The following is a 25,202-nucleotide window of genomic DNA, read 5'->3' as shown; positions in this document are numbered from 1 at the left end:
TTCAGTCTCGCAGCACTCGTTTTCATTGTCGGCTTACACTTTACACGAAAGGCTCACTTACAGATTTCAACCATTTAACTCAAATCCAAAACATGCAGAGCTTGGCCATGTCTGCGTGCAGTCAATATGCATTTTCATTCCTTGTTTAGAATCGTGATGCAATCCACTCGTTGATCCAACCATCCCTAAAAAGAAAATATGACTTTCCATGAATTCTTCTTTTTACAAGACAATTGAACACTTTAATCACATTAGACGTGAATTTTCTACATTTCAGTAAATGTGAATCGAGTCACACAGATTCCACTAAACGATAGGTTGTTTAATTCCAAAATTGTAAGTAATTAAAAGCAGTGCTTCATATAGCATTCACTTTCAATAGGATATTCTCACATTGAATTAAATTGAATGGAACTCGAGTTTGACACTAAAAATCTCACCAAATTCCAGATTTTATCCGTTTATAGTAAAAGATGGATAATGAAATTTATAATGACGAAAAGACTGAAAGGTACAAGATTTAGATCACGTTATCATCATTTGCACCCAGTGATTACTGTTGATGAAACTATGTAAATACTGTCTTTAGACAGAATAGAATACTCGGTGTAAAGCAACCGGTGTACGATTGGAGATAATTCCAACCCTCGATTCTATAGCAGAGACGGAAATTTCAGCGAATTTATGGTGTTTTTTTCTGCGAATGGTCGATCAATTCGAAACCACAATAAAAAATGTACGCACATGCTAGCATTAGCTCAGTGTACATGTATAATCAATACGACTTGATCCTACTGGTGATCAGTCGTCTTAGACCTTTTGAAGCGTGACTATGACATCTGGTGAAGTTCCGAATCAGGATGTCGGCAGACCGCGAAATCCGTACTACGAGAAAGACGTGAATTTCATTTTTAAGCCTAGCAGATGGATCTTGAAATCGATCGGCATTTGGCCAGGTTTCCTGAAAGACAACAATCAACATCTTGACAAACTTGCGGTCGGGATCTGCAATATTCTACTGCCTTTTTCGATAATACCGTTCACTATGTATCTCGTATTGGAAGAAAAGAATATAATGGCCCTATTGAAACTTACTGGTCTGCTGACATTCTGCTGGATATCTCTGTTGAAATATTGGTCGCTCATCGCGTGTAAGCCTACCCTCAAGCATTGCATTCAGATCGTGGAAGACGATTGGAAAGAGGTCAGCGATTTGTATTAGTCATTACTTGGCTCGCCAATTATATAATTTATAAATAAAATTATTGTATAATTTAAAAGATAGATTATGTGATTGAAGAAGAAAAACAAAGTTTACATTGTTTTTACGAATATAGTGTATTAGCATGGAATTTCAAAAACTTAGAAAGTGCAATTTAAAAAATGCATTTGTTCGAATTTTTAACAGTTTCAAATTCTTCTACCACGTACGTCCATGTCCATCCTCCACAATAAAAAAAAAACTCTAAAAAGATGTTCTTTCGTAACTATAGGAAGATATTAATATTATGAAAATATAAATGTGGTGTCGTGAAAAATTTAATATGAAATTAGCATTTTTAAGATTCCGGATTTTTGAAAACATTGATATTGCAACGAAAGATTCTGGAAAGCTGCGGTGTGTTGGGCCCCATTAGGTAGAAGATTGTGTGTGTGTGTGATTAAGTTTTTCATAATTTTTCCCTTTAAGAAGAACAGGAGAAATAGTGCATAATCTGTTAATGTGATTTCAAGCTGTCAAATTGTTTGAAATGGTCTTCTTTCAGTGACCTATCAAATGTTCAACAAAAATCAATTTGGTTATTAGTACATTTGACCATCTTATCCGGCTATACCTTGTGCAATCCTTTATTATGTTATGATTTAATTAATGGTTAGATGTCAACAGAAGATTTTTATTTTACGTCGAAACAAAATCCCGGAGTGAAATGGTTAGTGAACGAATTCTTCGAGTAAACGGGGAACACTGGGAAATATTGTGACAGGTGGAGCTAAACGAAGACCGCGAATTGATGCTGAAGTACGGTAATGTCGGACGAAATCTAACGATATTGTGTGTCGCGTTCATGTACTCGGGCGGTATTATGTACCACACAGTCGGGCAGTATGCGATCGGTACACACATCGACGAACATAATCGGACGATCAAACCGCTGAATTTTCCCGTATACAGCGGACTTTTCGACTCACAGAAAAGGCCCTATTACGATTTGGTGTTTGTTATGCACGTTATTTCTGGATACATTATAAATTCTGTGACGATCAGTGTATGCGGATTGGCCGCATTGTTCGCATCGCATGTCTGCGGCCAAATTGACATCATGATACTAAGATTGCAAAATTTAGCTGATCACAAGAAGAAAACTGACTCGAATCCACGATTAGCAAAGATCATCGAACACCATGTACGGACGCTAAAGTAAGCTTCCTTGTTCATGAATCACTGGTTTTATCAATGACGGAAGTAAATTGTATCTCTCTTTTCAGATTTTCGTCAATGATAGAAAAACTTCTGCAAGAAGTATGCTTCTTGGAATTCATGGGTTCTACTTTTATGATATGTATGCTTGAATATTATACTATAACGGTGCGCTGAATATTACGTTCTCCGACCCTTGGGCCACATTGCTTATGCCTCGAACGACACTGAATGGTGCGATCATAAACTATGAGAACTTTCTTCGTAACAGCACCTTAACAATGGTTTTATGGAAATTTAAATGTGCGTTTTTTAGAGAAATATTTGAATGTCGAATCATTGTTACAATACGATTTTATAGTTGTCATTGGAGGCATACTGTAGGAATTAATCATACGTTCATGTAGTATGTTAAAGTCGACTTTTTGTCCTCGTTATTCAAATTTATGATTATATCTATGTATAATAGGATTGGAACGACAACAACAGAGTCAGTTTTATTACATATAGCTTGCTGCTGTTATCTTTTATGTTCAATGTATTCATACTATGCTACATCGGAGATCTCCTGATAGAGAAGGTAAACATAACTTTGTCTGTTGATTATCACAATTTATGCATTACTTTAACAATTTTACTATGATGACTGTTATGGCATAACGTGTTAAATACTCAATAACCTGGTGTTTATTTTGTGTACTTTGCAGACTGGTAATGTTGGATTATTGTGTTTTACGACTGATTGGTATCATCTCCAAGTGAAAACGATGCGCAGTCTAATTTTGATCATCGGTATGTCAAGGTTTCCGTCGAAAATCTCTGCCGGGCAGATAGCTGATTTAAATCTCTCGACATTTGGAAACGTAAGTAAGATTTCATACAGAAATGAATCACATCGAAATCGTAGTAAAGCAAAATTTTCTGTGTTGTTCATTTGGGTCTATCTTTCCAGATAATTAAATCATCACTGGCTTATTTAAGTTTCCTACGAACATCTATTGCGTAATTTTGGATCGTTGTAACCATTTGTAGAACAAGCGAATAAAACTGTTGTACTGAAATAATTGCATTGTATCGTAATTGTATGTAATTCTAAATGTGAATATACATTACAATAGAATCATTTAATAACTAATAACGATCTAGATTTATCTGCGATGTTAGAGATACTAGTTTATTGGCCAGCAATTGGTTTACAGAAATTGCAAATAGTTGAACTGATAATCCCATTTTTTTATCTAAACCTATAACGAAAATGTTAAAAAACGTATGTTGTGGATCTCGGCAAGTTGTATGCATGCTGAAGATTTCATTGAATTAGGTTGTTTCGTTATAGGTTTAGATAAGAAAGTACGAAAAACATCATTTTTTAATTCGTTTATCATGTCAATCAATTGCAATTTTTGATAACAATTTCTTAGCTGTTGTCTAGTAAATTAATCCCTCCAACATCCCAAACAAATTTAGATCTCTCGATGCAATTACGAAACAGTTATCCTATTTTAAAATGTGTACGAATACTACTTTACACACCCACTGATACTTGTTGATCGAACCATCACTGACGCCACAACGATATCGCTTATCTTGAAATTTTCTTTCCAAACTGATTTAAACATTTCAATCACTGCAGATGTTAATTTTTGACATCTTGGTAATTGTAAATAAGTTAATTCCCATTTCACTAAAAAGTACATAGTTTAGCTTAGAAATCTGTAAAACTTCAATCTTTCACGACTTTACATAGCACCGAACTCCAATACCTTAATGTCAGTATCTAATTCGAGATTGGTAGTAGAAGTAAGTTAAATAGAGTAATGTTAAAGAAACTCTGATTATGAACATTTTATACCAATTTTACTGTTTTAAGTTTACGAACAAATGCATTTTTCTTTTTACAAGATAATAAAATCTTTTCCATTCTTATCAGTAAAGTTTCTTGTGTTGAAAAGCAATATTTCGTAAAGTTGAACGATATATGCTTCAGATCACTTTGTCACCGTTTGTACACAGGTATTATTCTGCATAAAACGATATGTAAGTCAGTGATAATGTCGTGCCTCAGCGAGCATGCAACTGCACTCTATGTGTAAAGCAACCGCGTTTAATGGCTCTACATTGGCAGACAATTCAACCCCACGCATCTGCAGGATGGTTAGCATTTCCTAGAATTTGTATTGTTTTTTCAACAAGCGATCGATCAAACTGAAATCATAATGAATGGGATGCACGCACGCTTGTACTAACGCAGTCTCAGTATCCATGGGTAATAATCAATGCAACTAGTCTCCCTGTATGGATAGTTGGACAGTCGCTTTCGAGCTATCTACAGGTGAGCATGGAACCTCTCGCTGTTCAAGATCAGAGGGTCGGCATACCACGAAACCCGTATTACGAAAAAGACGTCGTCTACGTTTTCAAGCCATGCAAATGGATCCTAAAATCAACTGGCATTTGGCCAGACATTCTAGAGGACACCAACAAATTTTTACAGAAACTTGCAGTCGGACTCTGCAATGTAGTTATGCTGTTCGCGCTAATACCGTTTACGTTGTATCTCGCAGTGGAAGAAGAGGACTTGATGATTGTACTCAGCCTAATAGGTCTAGAAACATTCTGTTGGATATCTGTGTTCAAGTATTGGTCGCTCATCGCGTGCAGGCCCACTCTCAAACACTGCATTGAGAGTATCCAAGATGACTGGAAAAAGGTCAGTGATTTTATTCCTTATAACTTTGGCATAAAAATTAAAGAGTATAATAAAGCAGATCGGAATAAATATGGTGTTATATTAAATGGTGAACATTTATAATAACTAACTTAAACAAATGGGTATCTACCTTTGCTACTGAAACTTTAAGTACGTGTGTCCGTAAGTATGTGTTAGGAATACACAAGTACATTAATTTATAAGAAGGTTATACTACTTTATAACATCGTATTCAACACATATACAATACATGCCATTCTTGTGTTGAATACATACAATTTGATCTTTAGACTCGATTTTCACACACTAATGTATTCTACTGTCAAACAAATTTTGAACCTTTATTATATTGTGATTTAATTAACGGTTAAATTACATCGAAACATTTTCATTTCACTCCAAAGAAACCTTCAGCAAAGTGGTTTACACGGTTAGTGCCACTGCAATCACATATGGGTCATACTAATTTTTATCCAGATTTCTAAATTCATTTTTATTGGAATCTATTGGACAAACTGAATGTTACTTGGATGTTTCGAATGCAAAAGAGATGAAGTACCATCCACTATGATAAATGTTAAATTTCTGGTTTCAGTTTGATTAATCAAATCTTAGATTTTGTGAGGGAATTTGTGGGGTCGATCTGCTGCACTTAATGTATAAGTGAAAGCATGGTTTAAGTATCCGAGAAATATTGGGAAACATTGTAACAGGTGGAACGAACAGAAGACCGTAATTTGATGCTAAAATACGGTAATGTGGGTCGAAATCTAACGATATTATGCCTGGTGTTGATGTACTCAGGCGGTTTCATGTACCACACGATTGTGCAGTACGCGATTGGTACCTTCGTCGACGAAAACAATCGCACGATAAAACCGTTAATTTATCCCACGTACAGTGGACTTTTTGACCCTCAAGAGAGCCCTTTTTATGAAATAGTGTACGCTGTGCACTCTTTATGTGGTTACGTGGTTTATTCCGTGACAATTTGTGCTTGCGCGTTAGCCGCGGTATTCGCCACGCACGTTTGTGGCCAAATTGACATTATGATACTAAGACTACAGAATTTAGCCAACGAGAAAAAGATTACGAATCTGCGTCCACGATTGGTAAAAATAGTCAAACACCATATACGAACCCTAAAGTACGATCCTTCAATCACAAATTGCGAGTCTCATCACTGATGGAAGTATATTGTAACCCTTTTTACAGATTTTCGGCAACGGTAGAAACAACTCTGCAACTATCATGTTTCTTGGAATTCCTTGGTTCCACTTTTCTGATATGTATGGTCGAATACTATACAATAACGGTGCGCCGAATATCACGTCCTTTAACTCCTGGGACTGAATTTTTTATATCTCGAACGACAGTCGCGAGCGAAAAGATAAACTTTGTGTAGGGTGTTACTTTGAAATCAAGATCAGATCTGAATAAGGATCATGAAAGAATCAGTCGTCGGTCGGCCGGGGAGAGCTTAATTGGTTAAAGCAATCGCTCGACGAAAGGTCCAGGTTCGGTATTGATCTATCTGATCGGTCGACTCATTTTCTCCTACATTTAAAAACATGTTCAAAATATTATTTTGTGAAAAAGTAAATATGGATTTTTTATCTGGATTATTGTTGAAATTACTATCACAAAAAGTGTTTCCGGTTGTCCTTCGAGGTATATCGTAGATATTCATACATAGATATAATACACTTCATTTGTCAAATTTTCGTCCCTGTTTTTTTTTATGTACGACAATATCTACAATAGGATTGGAAGGTCAACAACATAGTCCGCCTTATTACGTATATTATGATACTATCATCTTTAATGTTCAATATATTCATACTCTGCTATATTGGAGATCTTTTGGTAGAGAAGGTATGAATAATTCTATGCATACTCTATCACAAACTATGTAGTAATTTTAACCTTACTACTATATTTCCAGCGATGGTATAGTGTGTTACATACTTAGTAAACTAATACTTAGTTTTTGTACGTTGCAGACTGGCAATGTTGGATCGTTATGTTTCATGATCGATTGGTATCATTTTCCTGTCGATACAATACGGAGCATAATTTTGATGATCTGTATATCAAATTGTCCCGCGAAAATCACTGCCGGTCCGTTAGCAGATTTAAACATGACGACTTTTGGAAGGGTAAGTAAGATTTCATGCAGATTTCATTCTGTATTATTCATGTGAATCTGTCCTTGCAGATTATTAAATCAACACTGGCCTACTTAAGTTTTCTACGAAAAACTGTTGAATAATCCGGAATTTTGCTAGCTATATGTTGCACAAAAGAATAAAACAATTGTATTAATACGCAGGATGTATAAATATAATTGTTTGTAATCCTAATTAAGAATATTACATGTATCTACTCCTTTACTAAGTGTGTTTGACGGTGGTTATAGCCAAAGATTAAAACAATTACATTCACATTATCAATTTATTCGTCCGGCCATAGAAAGAACACCCATAATTTTTCCCTTTAAAAAGAACAGGAGAAACATTTCATAATCTGTTAATGTGATTGCAACCTACAAAATTGGTCGAAATGGTCTTCTTTCAGTGACCTATCAAATGTTTAACAAAAATCCATTTGGTTATTAGTACATTTGACCATCTTATCCGGCTATACCCTGTGCAATCCTTTATCATGTTATGATTTAATTAATGGTTAGACGTTAACAGAAGATTTTTATTTTACGTTGAAACAAAACCCCGGAGCGAAATGGTTAGTGAACGAATCCTTCGAGTGAACGGGGACACTAGGAAATATTGTGTCAAGTGGAGCTAAACGAATACCGCGAATTGATGCTGAAATATGGTAATAATGTCGGGCGAAATCTAACGATACTGTGTGTGACGTTCATATACCCAGGCGGTATTATGAACCACACGGACGAGCAGTACGCGATCGGTACACACATCGACGTGGGCCCTTTTCAACTCACAGAAAAGGCCCTATTACGATTTGGTGTTTGTTATGCACGTTATTTCTGGATACATTATAAATTCTGTGATGATCAGTGTATATGTATTGGCTGCGTTCTTTGCTTCGCACGTCTGCGGCCAAATCGACATCATGATACCAAGAATGTAAAATTTAGCTAATCACAAAAAAAACCTGACTCGAATCCACGATTAGCAAAAATCATCGAACACCATGTACGAACGCTAAAGTAAGCCTGGTAAGTTAAAGAAACTCTGATTTTGAACGTTTTATATGATTTTTACTGTTTTAAGTTTACGAACAAATGCATTTTTTTACAAAATAATAAAATCTTTTCCATTCTTACCAGTAAAGTTTCTTGTGTTGAAAAGCAATATCTCGTAACGTGGAACTATATATGCTTCAGATCACTTTTTATTATCGTTGGTACACAGGTATTACTCTGCATAAAACGATATGAAAGTCAGTGAGACTGTCGTATCTCACTAAGCATGCAATTGCACACTATGTGTAAAGCAACCGCGTTTAATGGCTCTACATTGGCAGAAAATTCAACCCCACATTTCCGTGAGTTTTTGTTGTTTTTTTAACAAGCGGTCGATCAAACTGAAATCATAATGAAAGGGGTGCACGCAGTCTCAGTATCCATAGGTATTAATCAATGCAACTAGTCTCCCTCTATGGACAGTTGGTCAGTCGCTTTCGAGCTATCTACAGGCGAGCATGAAACCTCTCGCTGTTCAAGATCAGAGGGTCGGCATACCACGAAACCCGTATTACGAACAAGACGTCGTCTACGTTTTCAAGCCATGCAAATGGATCCTAAAATCAATTGGCATTTGGCCAGACTTTCTAGAGGACACCAACAAACTTCTACAGAAACTTGCAGTCGGACTCTGGAATCTAGTTCTACTGTTTGCGTTAATACCGTTCACGTTGTATCTTGCACTGGAAAAGGACTTGATGATTGTACTCAGCCTAATAGCTTTAGAAACTTTCTGTTGGATATCTGTGTTCAAGTACTGGTCGCTCATCGCGTGCAGGCCCACCCTCAAATACTGCATTGAGAGTATCCAAGATGACTGGAAAAAGGTCAGTGATTTTATTCCTTATTTCCTTATAACGGCATGACAATTAAAAAATATAATAAAGCAGATCGGAACGAATATGGTATTAAATTAAATAGTGAACATTTATAATAACAAACTTAAACAAATGGGTATCTATCTTTGCTACTGAAATTTTAAGTACGTATGTGCCCGTAAGTATGTTACGAATACACAAGTACATTAATTTACAAGAGTCGATTTAGACTCGATTTTAACTAATGGTTTCTAATGTCTGACAAATTCTGAACCTTTATTATATTGTGATTTAATTAACGGTTAAATTACATCGAAACATTTTCATTTCACACCAAAGAATCCTTCAGCAAAGTGGTTTACACGGTGAGTGTCATGTCAATCACATATCGATCACATTAATTTTTATGCAGGTTTAAAAATTCATTTTTATTGCAATATATTGAACGAACTAAATGTTACTTGGTTGTTTCGGATGCAAAACAGGTACAATACCATCTATTACGATAAATGTTAACTTTCCAGTTTTAGTTTGATAAATCAAATTACTTAGATTTTGTGGGGTTGATCTGCTGCACTTAATGTATAATATTAATGAAAGTATCCTTTAAAAATACTGAGAAATATTGTAACAGGTGAAACGAACAGAAGACCGTGACTTGATGCTAAAATACGGTAATGTGGGTCGAAATCTTACAATAATATGCCTGGTGTTGATGTATTCATGCGGTTTCATTTATCACACGATTGTGCAGTACGCGGTTGGTACCTTCATCGACGCACAAAATCGCACGATCAAACCGCTGGTTTATCCCACGTACATCGGATTTTTTGACCCACAAGAGAGCCCTTTTTATGAAATAATGTACGCTGTGCAGTCCTTATGTGGTTACGTGGTTTATTCCGTGACAATTTGTGCTTGCGCGTTAGTCGCGGTATTCTCCACGCACGTTTGTGGCCAAATTGACATCATTATACTAAGACTGCAAAATTTAGCCAACGAAAAAAAGATTACGAATCTGCGTCCACGATTGGTAAAGATAGTCAAACACCATATACGAACTCTAAAGTACGATCCTTCAATCACAAATTGCGAGTCTCATCACTGATGGAAGTATATTGTAACCCTTTTTACAGATTTTCGGCAACGGTAGAGACAACTCTGCAACAATCATGTTTCTTGGAATTCCTCGGTTCCACTTTTCTGATATGTATGGTCGAATACTATACAATAACGGTGCGCCGAATATCACGTCCTTTAACTCCTGGGGCTGAATTTTTTATACCTCGAACGACAGTCGCGAGCGAAAAGATAAACTTTGTGTAGGGTGTTACTTTGAAGTCAAGATCAGATCTGAATAAGGATCATGAAAGAATCAGTCGTCGGTCGGCCGGGGAGAGCCTAATTGGTTAAAGCAATCGCTTGGCGAAAGGTCCAGGTTCGGTATTGATCTATCTGATCGGTCGACTCATTTTCTCCTACATTTAAAAATTTGTTCAAAATATTATTTTGTGAAAAAGTAAATATGGATTTTTTATCTGGATTATTGTTGAAATTACTATCACAAGAAGTGTTTCCGGTTGTCCTTCGAGGTATACCCTATATATTCATACATAGATATAGTACACTACATTTGTCATATTTTCGTCTCTGTTTTTTTTATGTACGACAATGTCTACATTAGAATTGGAAGGTTAACGACACAGTCCGTCTTGTTACGTACTTTATGATACTATTATCTTTAATGTTCAATATATTTATACTCTGCTACATTGGAGACCTTTTGGTAGAGAAGGTATGAATAATTCTATGCATACTCTATTTATCACAAACTATGTAGTAATTTTAACCTTACTACTATATTTCCAGTGATGGTATAGTGTGTTACATACTTAGTAAACTAATACTTAGTTTTTGTACGTTGCAGACTGGCAATGTTGGAGCGTTATGTTTCATGATCGATTGGTATCATTTTCCTGTCGATACAATACGGAGCATAATTTTGATGATCTGTATATCAAATTTTCCCGCGAAAATCACTGCCGGTCCAATAGCTGATTTAAACATGACGACTTTTGGAAAGGTAAGTAAGATGTCATGCAGATTTCATTCTGTGTTGAACACGTGAATCTGTCCTTGCAGATTCTTAAATCAACACTTGCCTACTTAAGTTTTCTACGATCAACTGTGGAGTAATCTGGCATTTTGTTAGCTATATGTTGCACAAGTGAATAAAATATTGCATTGAAACGCAGGGTGTACAATGTAATTTTTTGTAATCCTAATATAGATCTATCTATTTCTATATTATATGAATATCTATTTCTTTATTAAGTGAGTTTGACGATGACTATAGTCAAAGTTTAGAAAAATTACACTCACATTATCATTTTATTCGTCTGGCCATGGACAGTACAACCATATTACATTTAAATCTATCATTTGAAATCCAGTAATCGATGGACTTGGCTGCACGTCATTATCCAATGGTTTCTAAAATCACAAAAGAACATACTATGAAATATACCTTTTAAAGTGAATCAAACCGTTTAATGACATCAGGTGTTAATTTTCATATTGAATCTACGAAAGAAGAGATACTTATACTCCAAATACTATAGTAATTGAAATCGTCACTTATAATGTTACGGTTGATTACGACTTTGTCATTAGAAGTCCAACCAAATTTCGGATTTTATACATTTAGAACAAAAGTTAGTTGGTGAAACTTAACACAATCAAAGACAACGTGATGTTATTTAAAGTACGTCATCATTGTTTGCACCCATCCATTATTCTGAATGAAACTATTTAGACGGTGATCGTATCTCATGGAGGACACAATTGCACCATTCGTGTAAACTAACCGAATATCGAAGCTCTACACACGCGGAGAATATCAATACATGATTCTGTAGACTTCGTTTACATTTTTAAATGAAGCAGATTGGTTTTGAAACGCGCGCGGGAATCTTAATAGACAAACTTCTTGAAAAACTTGCAAATGGACTATGCAATGTTATTCTGCCTTTCGCGATAATTCCGTTCGCGAGAACAGTGCTCGCGTGTTGGTTCTCCCTTCCGTTGGTTGTATTGCTAAGCAATCCCCTTCCCAAGCCAACTAGCAACGCTCCATCAACACCACTACTACCCGCCACGTGGTGTTCTGTATTCTGTCTGATACCAATAGCCACAACCCATGTTTACGTCTGCTTTGGGGCACATACTGTAAATACTTAGTTATACATAAATATAGTATATTTAAGTCAAATATATTTTGGTTCCCGGTTTTTAAGATTTGGAGATCTCCTGGTAAAGAAGGTATACAGGGTGTTCCACAATTATTTTAACAGCCGAAAATGAGGGGTAGCTGAGGTCATTTGAAGTAACTTTTTCCTTTGCGAAAATGCAATCTGTGGGTTTGTTTACGAGTTAATAACGGAAAACACTGACCAATGAGAGGTGACGGCGCGAAGTTCGAGAGCCCACAGCACGAGGCTTTGACAGATGGTCGGGACAGACTCGAGCCGCGTTCGAAGTATTGAACAAATCACGAAGCGAGAATTTTCCGGATTTTTTTTTACTACGTAACAGTGATATTTTTAAGAAAAACGCTGTTCACCTTTACTTTAGAACGTCTGAAGAATATTTACTAATTTTTCGGACCCGAAATAGTAAGTAATTTAAGCGGGACGGCTGTTTTAATTTTCTAGTGTGCATGACTCCTTGTGTGTAACATATGAAATTTTTAAGCAAGGTGTACAGTGAAGATTAACAAAGTACGTAAATGATATTTTAATTTAAATAATTCTGTGTCCGGACACAGTTCAACGAATGATTCGCAAAGCTAATTTAATAAATAATCATCGTGTTAAAGGACGTAAGGGATATGTTTGTTAGAGAAGTATGAAGATTATTATCAATAACCTTGACATAACCTTGACATCACCTTGACAAGGTTATGTCAAGGCTATGTCGAGGTTATGTGTTATGATGCTATATGCTATGAATTCCATTATATGAACTGCATTGTAATTCTATCCTTCCGTCCGCGGAAAAAGCACAGATGTTACATTTCAATCAATTATCTAAAATCCTATTCTCGAAGGGTTTTGTCACAGTCAATGAACGTTTAATCGCTCGGACGTGACGCGAGAATTTGATCATCCCTAAAATGACATCAAAACATGACTTACCATAAAATCTTCCATTTAAAGTAAATCGAACAGTTTAATCATTCCAGACGTTAATGTACACATAGATATATCACTAAAGAATGAATACATAAACTTCAAAATCTGTAGTAATTGAAATCGTTACTTGTAACGTCATAGTTCCAGTGTAACACTAGGAAAAGAACCGAATTGCGGAATTTGTACATTTATAGTAAAAGTTAGTTGTGGTGTGAAATTTAACGCAATACAAAGAAAATTTTATATTGTTTAGAGCACGTTACCATTCTTTGCACCCAGCTATTACTCGGAGTGAAACTATAGACCGTGATATTATCGTATCTCAGCGAGGATAAAACGCACCCTCGCTGTAAAGTAACCGGACATAGTAGTTCTAAAATGACGGATAATATCAAGGTACGATTCCGTCGAATCGACGGTATTTTTTGCGCAATTATGATTTTTTTTTCAACGGATGATCAATGAATCGAAAACCGCAGTAAAAAATGTGCATGCACGCTGGCATTAGCGCAAGCACAGTGCCCATGTATAATCAATGCCGCATAGACCCTGTTGGCAATCAGTCGCTTTAGAGATTTCTTTGCGTGAGCATGAAACCTCGTGAAGTTCCAGATCCGGCTATCGCCAAACCGCGAAATCCATACTACGAAGAAGACGTTGCCTACATTTTTAAGCCAAGCAGATGGATCTTGAAATCGATCGGTATTTGGCCGCTCTTCACGAAAGGCAGCAACCAATTTTTTGAAAAAGTTTCGGTCGTGCTCTCCATTATGATTCTGACTTGTTCGATGGTACCGTTCACAATGTACATAACGTTGGAGGAAAAAAATATAATGGTCATATTGAGACGTATTGGTCCGTTAAGCTACGGTTGGGTGTCTTTGTTGAAATATTGTTCGCTCATCGCGTGCAAGCCCACCCTCAAGCACTGCATGCAGATGGTGCAAGACGATTGGAAAGAGGTCAGTGATACATTATTACCTTGGCTCGACAATTAAAGTGTATAACGAAACAGATCAGAGAAAAAGATTTGTGACACTCGAGTGCTGAATATTTGTAGTAACTAATTTAAAGTAATAAGAATTATCTTTTTGTACTGTATTTTACCTTATCTGAGTAACTGCCGGGACGCGTTTTGCTTAATCGTTGCATTAAACAGCCGTGAGATAAGTGCAAAGTAAGATTCGAAATAATTTTAATCTTACGAATACACCCAACGTGTCTTTACAATTTAAACACTACACACGATTCGAAGTGATTAACGGTTCGATGCCATTGGAAGAGTTTCATTTTACATCGAACAGATGGACGGAGCGAAATGATTAGTGTAAGAATATTTCGAGTAAAAAGAGGAACATTGAGAAATGTTGTGACAGGTGGAGCGGAAGGAAGACCGCGAATTGATGCTGAAGTACGGTAACGTGGGTCGAAATCTAACGTTACTATGCGTGGTGCTGATGTATTCAGGCGGCTTAATGTACCGTACGATCGTGCAGTTCGCGAGCGGAACGCACATCGACGAACGCAATCGGACGATCAAGCCACTGAGTTATCCCGCATACAGCGGTTTTTTCGACCCACAGAAGAGACCTTATTATGATTTATTGTATACACTGCACTTTATGTGCGGATACATTATGAATTCCGTGTCGATCAGTGTATGTGGATTGGCCGCGTTGTTCGCCACGCATATCTGCGGTCAAATCGACATCATGATCCTGAAGTTGCAAAACTTAGCTGACCACAGAAAGAAAACTGACTCGAATCCACGATTGGCAAAGATCATCGAACACCATGTACGGACGCTAAGGTAAGCTTAATTTTTCATGAATCACTAGTTTCATCAATGACGAAAGTATATTGTAATTCTCTTTCCAGATTTTCATCAATGATAGAGACACTTCTGCAAGAAATATGCTTTTTGGAATTCATTGCTTCCACTTTTATAATATGTATGCTTGAATATTATACTTTAACGGTGCGCTGATTTTTACGTTCTCTATCTCAATGTGTTCCTTTGCTTATGCCTCGAACGATTTCGAATGCTGCGATGATAAGCTTTAAGAACACCCTGCCTAACAGCACCTTAACGAAGGTTTTATGGAAATTTAAATTTGAGTTTTTTAAAGAAATATCTGAATGTCAAATCATTGTTACAATGATAACAACAGCGCCTCTCGCTGTTGCAGATTTGATTGCTTGTAATTTATGATTATTTGAAAGAAATAATACAATATTGTATTCGCATTGAAACCAGCTATCGTAATCTAAAAAGATGTATGTTCCCATTTAAAAAAGTCAACTTGATCTTGAAATATCATTCACCATTATGTCGATAAAAAAATTATTGATACTACCTAAAACATCTCTTTATACTGAACACTTTTTGTATAAACGTTATTTTCGTAGCTTCGATCTATTCCGAGATATTTCACTGTTCTCAGTTAGGCGTAACACCCTTTATAGTATGTTTCATTCGAATTTTCGTTTTCGGTTTTTAAATTAATGATTATGTTTATGACAGGATTGGAAGGACAACAACACGGTCGGTCTCATTGCATATATTGTGCTACTTTTCTCATTTATGTTCAATATGTTCATACTGTGCTACATCGGAGAGCTTCTTGTAGAGAAGGTATGTACAATTCTTCACAAACTGTATATTAATCTTTATCCTTTTACCGAATCTACTGATACGGCATAATATGGTGAAATACTCAGTAAACTGATGATGTTTATTTTGTGTACATACTTTGTAGACTGGTAATGTCGGATTGTTATGTTTTACAATTGATTGGTACAATCTCCCTGTCGAAACGATGCGCAGTTTAATATTGATCATTGGCATATCAAAGTATCCGTCGAAAATCTCTGCCGGTCAGATAGTTGATTTAAACCTGTCGACTTTCGGAAGCGTAAGTAAGATTTCATAAATAATCGAATCACATAGCAATCGCGATAATGTGAGAATCGTAGTAAAATAAAATTGTCTCTTTTGATCCTACATATCTTTATATTTACAGGTTATCAAATCATCTCTGGCCTATCTAAGTTTTTTACGTACATCTATTGCATAATTTTGGATTTTAGTAGCCATTTGTAGAACAAGCGAATAAAACTGTTATATTGAAATACTGGGATTGTAATGTAATTGTTTGTAATTCTAAATGAGGAAATCGCATTTTATCGTCTTCTATGCTAATTATATTTGACAATAACTTCTCTACAGACTATAAATGCCTACTAACTACTACTACTAACTATACGTTAGTCATCGTAACTCACGTTTTCATTCTTTCGTATTCACGAAAGACGCACGGGTCATATTGCAGTCATTCATCTGAAAGGTAATACCATCGGGGCTGTCCTATGTCTTCGTGTTCTCGATATCGTACCCATATGTATACTTGTTCATTCAATCATTTCTGAAGCTGAAGAAACATGACATTTTCTTTTAAAAATGATTTTAACATTTCGATTACTGCAGATGTTGATTTCCGACATTTTGATAATCGTGAATAGAATCGCACAGGTTCCACTAAAAGGTACGTTGAAGATTTTCTGGCAAAAAAGGTATGTAAAATCATACACGTGCACCATTTATTACGAACTATATTAGTAAAATAATTTTAACTCTTCTACTATACAGCACGGTAAATAACTGTCGGTAGAAAATTGAATTTGAAAAATAATAGTATTAAATATGAATCAACTACCCTTTCTGATCATGGCCAACTAATTATACTTCTTATAATATTATAAACCACGTAGATATGATGAATTATCTAACTTATTTTTCTCGAGAACTAAGCCTATAAATAAAAAAAATATTATTAAACAATGTTACGGTGGTATTATCATTTTTTGACCACCCTATATTTAGTGCTATAGTATAATATGTTAAATACCGAGAAAACTAATATTTAGTTTTTATACGTTGGAGACTCGTACTGTGGAATCGTTATGTTTTATGATCATTTGGTATAATTTGCTTATCGACGTGGTGCACAGTTTAATTATGATCATTGGTATAACAAGTTGTCCGTCGAAAATCACAGCCGAGCCAATGGCCGATTTAAACATGACAACTTTTCGAAATGTGAGGTTTCACATATATTTAAATTGCATCACAATCACAATTATGTGAAAGTTAAAGTAACTAACGAACAACTGTTTCGTAATCCAGAATTCTAGTAGCGATTGGTAGAACAGACAAATAAAGGAGGTTTTGTTCCACGTGCTTACTTCTTTACTAATTGGATTTGGTAATCACTATAATCAAAGACTCAAATGTTGTAAAATTCTCTACATGGACTGGATAACTATAATAATTATGTTTCCGTCACTTTTACTCTGGTTTTCAACATTTTTTCTACGAATTATAAAATAGTAATAATTACACTCACATTTTCATTTTATTCCTTCGTCCTCGGAAAGAGCACACATGTCACATTTTCACACAAGTCATTGGACGTTCTTCTCCGTTGTTCAGAACCGGATATTGAATCTTGAACTCAACCACTGGTCGCGATGCAACGATTCAACCATTCCTAAAATCATGCCAAGAAATGACTTACCATGAAATCTTGCTTTCAAAGTGAATCGAACCGTTTAATCACTCCAAACGTTAATTTGGACACAGATCCCACTAAAATATAGATACTTCAACTCAAATGAAATTAAATAAAATTTCTACTTAATTAAATTAAATTTATAATTAATGAAAAATTATAACAAACTGCGGATTTTATGTATTTATAATAAAAATTAGTTCGTGAAATTTATCACAGCAAACAGATAAGTATATATGACTTAGAGCAGGTTATCATTCTTTACACCAAGTTATTACTCTGAGTGAAACTATGTAGACAGTGATACTATCATATTTCAGCGAGAACGTAACTGCACCCTCGGTACAAACCACCCGGACGTAATAGCTCTACACATAGAATCATCAGTAATTTCACAGCATTTATGGTGTTTTTTCAACGAATGGCCGATCAATTCAAAACCACAATGAAAAAAGTGCAAGCACACAACTGCACTAGGGTAAGCTTAGTATCCATGTATAATCAATGCGACTAGACCCTCTTGGCGATCAGTCGCTGAAGAACCTTCTATGCGTGAGCATGAATTCTAATAAAGTTCCAGATCAGAATGTCGGCAAACCGCGAAATCCGTACTACGAAGAAGACGTTGTCTACATATTCAAGCCAAGCAAATGGATCTTGAAATCGATCGGCATTTGGCCAGGCTCCTTGAAAGGCAGCAACCAATTTCTTGAAAAATTTGCGGTCGGTCTGTCGAATACTATTTTGGCTTTCTCGATAATACCGTTCACTATGTACCTCACGATAGAAGAAAAGAATACGATGGTCATAGTGAGACTTATGGGTTCGGTAATCTACTGTTGGTTATCTCTGTTCAAATATTGGTCAATCATCGCGTGCAAGCCCACCCTCAAGCACTGCATTCAGATCGTGAAAGACGACTGGAAAGAGGTCAGTGATTTGATTCGTTATTACCTTGGCTCGCCAATTAAAGTTTATATGTAATAAAACAGATCCGAACGAAAGTGTCGTGACACTCAAATGGTGAATATTTATAGAAACTGATTTAACGTAAAAGAAACTATATATGTATTTATTCTGAAGTTTGATGCATGTAAATATCTGCGCTTGTGCTAGGAATGTATAAGTACAATAATTTATAAGTACGTCAATTTTCGCCGGAGGGTCCATTATTTGAAAATTCTTTCATTAAATATTAATGATTTAATAGAAACAAAGGCAAGTTTGAACAGAATTTTAATCTTTCGACGCTAGCGAAAGTATCTTCATAATTTAAACACGATACACGATTCGAAGTGACTCAATTAAATATCCCAAAAATCGTAATGTTTAATTATATCATGATTTAATTAACGGTTAGATGTCATCGGAAGACTTTCCTTTTACGTCGAACAAAAATCCGGAGCGAAATTGTTAGTGAAAGAATCCTTCGAGTAAAGGAAGAACACTGGGAAATGTTGTGACAGGTGGAGCGAAGAGAAGACCGTGAATTGATGCTGAAGTATGGTAACATGAGTCGAAATCTAACGATACTGTGCGTGGTGTTGATGTACTCAGGCGGTTTTATGTACCATACGATCGTGCAATACGCGATCGGTACGCACATCGACGAATACAATCGGACAATCAAACCGCTGAGTTATCGCGCATACAGCGGACTTTTTGACCCACAGAAGAGGCCTTATTACGATCTGGTGTTTGCTATGCACGTTATGTGTGGATACATTATAAATTCTGTGTCGATCAGTGTATGCGGTTTGGCCGCGTTGTTTGCCACTCACATCTGTGGCCAAATCGACATTCTGATACTAAATTTGCAAAATTTGGCTGTCCACAAAAAGAAGACGAACCTGAACCCACGATTAGCAAAGATCATCGAGCACCATGTGCGGACGTTAAGGTAGGCCTTTGAATCAGTGTTCATCAATGAACCAGTTTTAGCAATGATGAAAACATATTGTATCACAATTTTCAGATTTTCATCAATGATAGAGACACTTCTGCAAGAAGCATGTTTTCTGGAATTCATTGGTTCAACTTTTATCATTTGTATGCTTGAATATTATACTATAATGGTACGCTGAATTTTACGTTCTTCGACCACTTGGGATCGTTTATGCCTCGAACGACACTGAATACTGCGGCAATATGCTTCGAGAACTTTCAAAACAGCATTTTAACAAAGGTTTCATGGGAATTTAAATGTATGTTTCGTGAAAGAAATACGTAAATGTCAAGTCGTTGTTACAGTTCGAGTTTACGGTTGTCTTTGGGGGCATACTGTACTTACAATTAATCATATATACATATATAGGGTATCCAAAAATTATTGTACAAACGAGAAATTACAGGTTCCTGAGGTCATTTGAAGTAATTTTTTCCTTAGCGAAAATGCAATCTGCGGCTTCGTTTATGAGTTATTAACGAAAAATACTGGCAAATCAGAGGCGAGCTCGGCTGGAGTAAGATGGCCGAGCCAACGAGCGGTCGAAGCCTAGTCCCGCTCATTGGCTCAGCCACCTTGCGCCAGCCCACGTCGTCTCTCATTGGTCACTGTTTTTCATTAATTTTTCATTTCACGCTTGTACAATAATTTTAGGGCACCCTGTATACGGCAATGGGGCCGGTAATTGGAAAGTGACCAATTGTTGTGCCTTTAGTTTGTTTTCGATCATAATTAACTTTGTATTTATCTAATCAGAGATATTAAATTCTTTTATTCAAAAATAGACAAAATGAAATAATAAAAAGATATAATATGTTTCGTTCGAGAAATAGTGATGCTCACAAGCAGACCAAAAGCACAGCAACTAATGACCCCACGACCCCACGGTATCCAATTTTACTGCGCTAGTACATTAAAATCGAATATTCATCCTGGCTTTTTAAATTTATGACCATATTTATGATAGGATTGGAAGGACAACAACAGAGTTAGTCTTGTTACATATTTTTTGCTACTATTATCTTTTATGTTCAATATATTCATACTGTGCTACATTGGAGATCTTCTGGTAGAGAAGGTAAGCATAATTCTACCCGTAGCACAATTATCACAAATTAGACATTAATTTTTTAACTCTTTTATTAAATTTAGTACTGTGTCATAACTCGTTATATATTAAGAAAGCTGATATTTACTTTGTGTACATACCTTGCAGACTGGTAATGTTGGATTGTTATGTTTTACAATTGATTGGTATCATCTTCCCGTCGAAACGATGCGCGGTTTAATTTTGATCATCGGCATATCAAGGTTTCCCTCAAAAATCTCTGCCGGTAAAATAGCTGATTTAAATCTGTCAACTTTTGGAAACGTAAGTAAGATTTCATATATAAATGAATCACGTCGCAATCGAATAATATAAGAATCGTAGGAAAACAAAATTTTCTGAATTGTTCTCACGTGGTTATATTTGCAGGTTATGAAAACATCACTGGTCTATTTAAGTTTTCTACGAACATCTATTGCATAATTTTGGATTTTGGAAACTATTTCTAAGACAAAGAAATGAGGCAGTTGTATCGAAATGCTGGCATTGTAATATAATCTTTTTCAGTCCTAAATATTGATATACAGACAACAAAGTGTTAATCATCGTAACTCACACTTTCATTTTCCCTTCAGACGAAATACGCACGTGCCTCATTTCAACCAATCATCTGAGAGCGAAGCTGATCCAATCACCTCTGAAACCAAAACGACGTGGCTTACAATGAACTTTTCTTTACAAAATGATTCAAACATTTCAGACACTGTAGACGATAATTTTTGACATTTTAATAATTGTGAATAGAGTCACTCAGATTTGATTATGAAATATACATATAGTACAGTTACAAAATCTGCAAAAATTCAATTTATGACGACTTCACATAGCACGGCATTTGAATAAATTACTATCACTATTTAATTCAGAACTGATATTGAAAGTACCATACAGCGCAAGAGATTAGTCTCATAAAGTTGAAGAAATCCAGATTACCAAGATGTTCACAAATAAATGCGTTTGTTTTACAAGACAATAAAATTTTTCCAATTCTTATCAGAAAAGATAACAGTGTCAAAATCCAATATCACGACAAAATAAACGATATATAAGGTTTAGATCACTTTATCATCGTTGGTATAAGGTAATTACGTTGCACAAAACGATACGTATAGTTGGCGATACTATGATGTCTCAGCAAGCATGCAACTGCACTCTGTGTAAAGCAATCGCGCATAATGGCTCTACATTGTCGGACAATTCAACCCTACGCAATTGAAAGATGGTCGGCAATTTCCGTGAATTCGTGTTGGTTTTTTCAACCAGTGGTCGATCCATCTAAAACCATAATCAAAGGAGTGCACGCACACTTGTAAAAACATGAGGTCTGTATTCATGAGTAATAATCGATGCGGCGAGTCCCCTTTTGTGGACAGTCGCTTTCAGGCTTCCTAGGAGCAAACATGATGAAACCTGTCGCAGTTCAAGAACAGAACGTCGTTCAATCGCGAAACCCGCACTACGAGAAAGACATTGTCTACATTTTCAAGATTGCAAGATGGATTCTGAATTCGATTGGCATTTGGCCGAACCTCTTGCAGAACAGTTACCAATTTCTTCCAAAAATCATGATTGGATTCTGGAATGTTATTTTACTGTTTGCGATAATACCGTTCACTTTGTATCTCACGCTCGAGGAGAAGAGCGTAGTGATGAGATTAAAGCTTATTGGTCTCTTTACCTTCTGTACAATAACTCTACTGAAATATTGGGCGCTCACCGCGTACAAGCCAAACCTCAAATACTGCATTGAATTCGTTCAACACGATTGGATAGAGGCAAGTGATTCGATTCATTATCACAATGACTGGTTAATTCAAGTGAGTTATACAGCAGATTGGAGCAAGCACGTGGTAATTAAGTGGTGACTGCAGGAATTTTCGTTTCAATGATTATAGTGTCCGTTTTTCAACTAACTGTGTCACTGGGTCACACAGTTGTTCTGTCATTTTTATAAGTAGTTTTTGATATAGTTTGTTGCCGAAATACGTTGATTACATGATCACATAGTCCATACGGTTTCAATTAGTCCACCATATATTTTATTTTGTCCACCATACCATATTTTATAACCGTTACGATTCTGACCATTTTTAATTTTCTTTGTGAAACGTAGCACGTGTTTCTTTCACTTCAGAAACTTCATCTATGACAAATATAAACAAGAAGGGCGTTTTTGATATTACGTGAATTATATCACAATATTATTTACTCCACCTTAGAATCCAATACTTCGTGAATTTCTCGTTTCCATATATAAAAGAAGGATATAAATAATGAGGACAATAGAAATTGCTCGGGTATTGTATAATGACTGATAAATAATATTTCATTTTGCTTCGAAAATATTCCGGAGCGAAATTGTTAATGATAGAGTCCTCCGAGTAAACGAACAACACTGGGAATTGTTGTGACAGGTCAAGAAGATTGAGGATCGCAAATTGATGCTGAAGTATGGTAATGTCGGACGAAATTTAACGGTAATAAGCCTGGTGTTCATGTACACAGGCGGTTTCATGTACCACACGATCATGCCGTACGCGATCGGTACCTCCGTCGATGAACACAATCGTACGATCAAGCCACTGGTTTATCCAATGTACAGCGGCTTCTTCAACCCACAAGATAGTCCTTATTACGAATTGGTATACACTGCCCACTGTTTATGCGGTTACATGATTTATTCCGTTACAATTGGTGCTTGTGCATTGGCAGCGTTGTTTGTCACTCACGTCTGCGGCCAGATCGACATCATGATACTAAGACTTCACAACCTAGCCGACCTCAAAGAGAATACGAACCTGCATCTACAATTAGTAAACATCGTTCAACACCACATACGAATGCTAAGGTACGACAATCATGTATCACAAGTTTGACCACCGACAAAAATATATTACATACCCGTTCTAGATTTTCGACAGTGGTAGGGACACTTCTGCAAGAAGTATGTTTACTGGAATTCATTGGTTCAACTTTTATCATTTGTATGCTTGAATATTATACTATAACGGTACGCTGAATTTTACGTTCTTCGACCACTTGAATTTCTCCAATTATGCCTCGAACGACACTAAATGCTGCGCTGATAAACTTTGAGAACTTCTTGTTTAAAAGCATCGAAACAAAGATTTCATGGAAATTTAAATGTATGTTTTGTGAGAGAAATATTTAAATGTCATATCGGTGTTACACTCCGGGTTTACAATTGTCTTTGGAGGCATACTGTACGTACAATTAATCATACATACTTATATAAGGTAATCAAGCCGGTTACTGGTGTGTAACCAGTTGCTGTGCCGTCAGTCTGTTTTTGATCATAATTAACTTCATATTTATCTAACCAGACATATTCAAATCATTTATTCAAAGTTAGCTAATATAAAATAATAACAAGATATAATATGTTTTGTTCGAGAAATATAAAGTTAATTATATCTGAAAACAAGCTAATGGCACAGAACTGATGATCACACAGTATTCGGTTTTACTGCACTAATATCTTAAAATCGAACATTTGTCCCGGTTTACTAAATTTACGAGTATTTCTATGATAGGATTGGAATGACAACAACAGAGTCGGCCTTGTTACATATTTTTTGCTACTGTTATCTTTCATGTTCAATATGTTCATACTATGCTACATTGGTGAACTTCTGGTAGAAAAGGTAAGCATAATTCTACCCATATCGCAATTATCACAAATTATACATTACGTTAACTGTATTACTAAATTTACTACTATGGCATAACCTGTTATATACTGAGAAGAGTGACGTTTACTTTATGTACATACCTGCCAGACTGGTAATGTTGGAGTGCTATGCTTTACAATTAATTGGTATCATCTCCCCGTCGACACGATGCGCGGTTTAATTTTGATCATCGGCATATCAAGGTTTCCCTCGAAAATCTCTGCCGGCAAGATAGCTGATTTGAATCTGTCGACTTTTGGAAACGTAAGTAAGATTTCATTCATAATTGAATCACGTCGCATTCGTAATAATGTGTAAAATAATCTTCGCAGATTATCAAAACAACACTGGTTTATTTAAGTTTTCTACGAACGTCTGTTGTGTAATTTTAAATTGTAGTAAGTATTTCTAGGACAGGCAAATGGAGCAGTTGTATTGAAATGCTGGCATTGTAATGTAATTGTTTGTAATCCCAAATGTTGATATACAGAGTATAAAGTGTTAATCATCGTAACTCATA

The 25,202-nt window shown here is 35.9% G+C and overlaps 6 protein-coding genes and 1 long non-coding RNA gene across 11 annotated transcripts; 6 read left to right on the top strand and 1 right to left on the bottom strand.

The window, feature by feature from the left end:
• Positions 1-48: 48 nt before the first annotated feature.
• Positions 49-24,921, bottom strand: LOC143259114 (uncharacterized). 3 transcript variants are annotated; one of them, XR_013032925.1, is made up of 8 exons: positions 24,784-24,921; positions 21,547-21,627; positions 21,092-21,243; positions 17,773-17,916; positions 17,083-17,178; positions 16,652-16,927; positions 11,556-11,666; positions 49-185 (listed from the first exon to the last, which is right to left on the bottom strand). It is a non-coding gene; the product is annotated as an uncharacterized LOC143259114 (long non-coding RNA). The 3 variants fall into 3 exon arrangements; XR_013032923.1 differs by having other exon boundaries at positions 16,652-17,178; XR_013032924.1 differs by lacking the exon at positions 17,083-17,178.
• Positions 792-3,483, top strand: LOC143259098 (odorant receptor 4-like). Its single transcript, XM_076519954.1, has 6 exons — positions 792-1,204; positions 1,986-2,419; positions 2,488-2,587; positions 2,889-2,999; positions 3,127-3,282; positions 3,372-3,483. The coding sequence occupies exons 1-6, from the start codon at positions 833-835 to the stop codon at positions 3,423-3,425; spliced, it is 1,227 nt and encodes a 408-aa protein (XP_076376069.1). The 5' UTR covers positions 792-832; the 3' UTR covers positions 3,426-3,483.
• LOC143259097 (odorant receptor 4-like) lies at positions 4,217-7,578 on the top strand. 2 transcript variants are annotated; one of them, XM_076519952.1, is made up of 6 exons: positions 4,217-5,129; positions 5,843-6,276; positions 6,345-6,444; positions 6,894-7,004; positions 7,133-7,288; positions 7,348-7,578. In XM_076519952.1, the coding sequence occupies exons 1-6, from the start codon at positions 4,758-4,760 to the stop codon at positions 7,399-7,401; spliced, it is 1,227 nt and encodes a 408-aa protein (XP_076376067.1). In that variant the 5' UTR covers positions 4,217-4,757; the 3' UTR covers positions 7,402-7,578. The 2 variants fall into 2 exon arrangements, with proteins under 2 accessions (XP_076376067.1, XP_076376068.1); XM_076519953.1 differs by lacking the exon at positions 5,843-6,276 and having other exon boundaries at positions 4,219-5,129.
• On the top strand, positions 8,203-11,423 carry LOC143259099 (odorant receptor 4-like). Of its 2 annotated transcripts, XM_076519956.1 has the most exons (7): positions 8,203-9,182; positions 9,808-9,852; positions 9,928-10,241; positions 10,310-10,409; positions 10,858-10,968; positions 11,101-11,256; positions 11,316-11,423. In XM_076519956.1, the coding sequence occupies exons 1-7, from the start codon at positions 8,814-8,816 to the stop codon at positions 11,367-11,369; spliced, it is 1,149 nt and encodes a 382-aa protein (XP_076376071.1). In that variant the 5' UTR covers positions 8,203-8,813; the 3' UTR covers positions 11,370-11,423. The 2 variants fall into 2 exon arrangements, with proteins under 2 accessions (XP_076376071.1, XP_076376070.1); XM_076519955.1 differs by having other exon boundaries at positions 8,684-9,182; positions 9,808-10,241.
• Positions 13,793-16,500, top strand: LOC143259096 (odorant receptor 85c-like). Its single transcript, XM_076519951.1, has 6 exons — positions 13,793-14,328; positions 14,743-15,176; positions 15,245-15,344; positions 15,891-16,001; positions 16,126-16,281; positions 16,390-16,500. The coding sequence occupies exons 1-6, from the start codon at positions 13,957-13,959 to the stop codon at positions 16,441-16,443; spliced, it is 1,227 nt and encodes a 408-aa protein (XP_076376066.1). The 5' UTR covers positions 13,793-13,956; the 3' UTR covers positions 16,444-16,500.
• Positions 18,422-22,093, top strand: LOC143259087 (odorant receptor 4-like). Its single transcript, XM_076519934.1, has 7 exons — positions 18,422-18,867; positions 19,404-19,837; positions 19,913-20,012; positions 20,850-20,960; positions 21,099-21,254; positions 21,360-21,478; positions 21,566-22,093. The coding sequence occupies exons 1-6, from the start codon at positions 18,442-18,444 to the stop codon at positions 21,411-21,413; spliced, it is 1,281 nt and encodes a 426-aa protein (XP_076376049.1). The 5' UTR covers positions 18,422-18,441; the 3' UTR covers positions 21,414-21,478; positions 21,566-22,093.
• On the top strand, positions 22,302-25,202 carry LOC143259086 (odorant receptor 4-like). The gene is made up of 6 exons (XM_076519933.1): positions 22,302-22,765; positions 23,405-23,838; positions 23,901-24,000; positions 24,545-24,655; positions 24,791-24,946; positions 25,015-25,202. Exons 1-6 carry the CDS (start codon positions 22,337-22,339, stop codon positions 25,066-25,068), a joined length of 1,284 nt encoding a protein of 427 aa, XP_076376048.1. The 5' UTR covers positions 22,302-22,336; the 3' UTR covers positions 25,069-25,202.

This window comes from Megalopta genalis, chromosome 3 (genome assembly GCF_051020955.1).
Source record: "Megalopta genalis isolate 19385.01 chromosome 3, iyMegGena1_principal, whole genome shotgun sequence".
Taxonomy (NCBI): Eukaryota; Metazoa; Arthropoda; class Insecta; order Hymenoptera; family Halictidae; genus Megalopta; species Megalopta genalis.
This window is presented reverse-complemented; position numbering and strand designations above follow the sequence as displayed.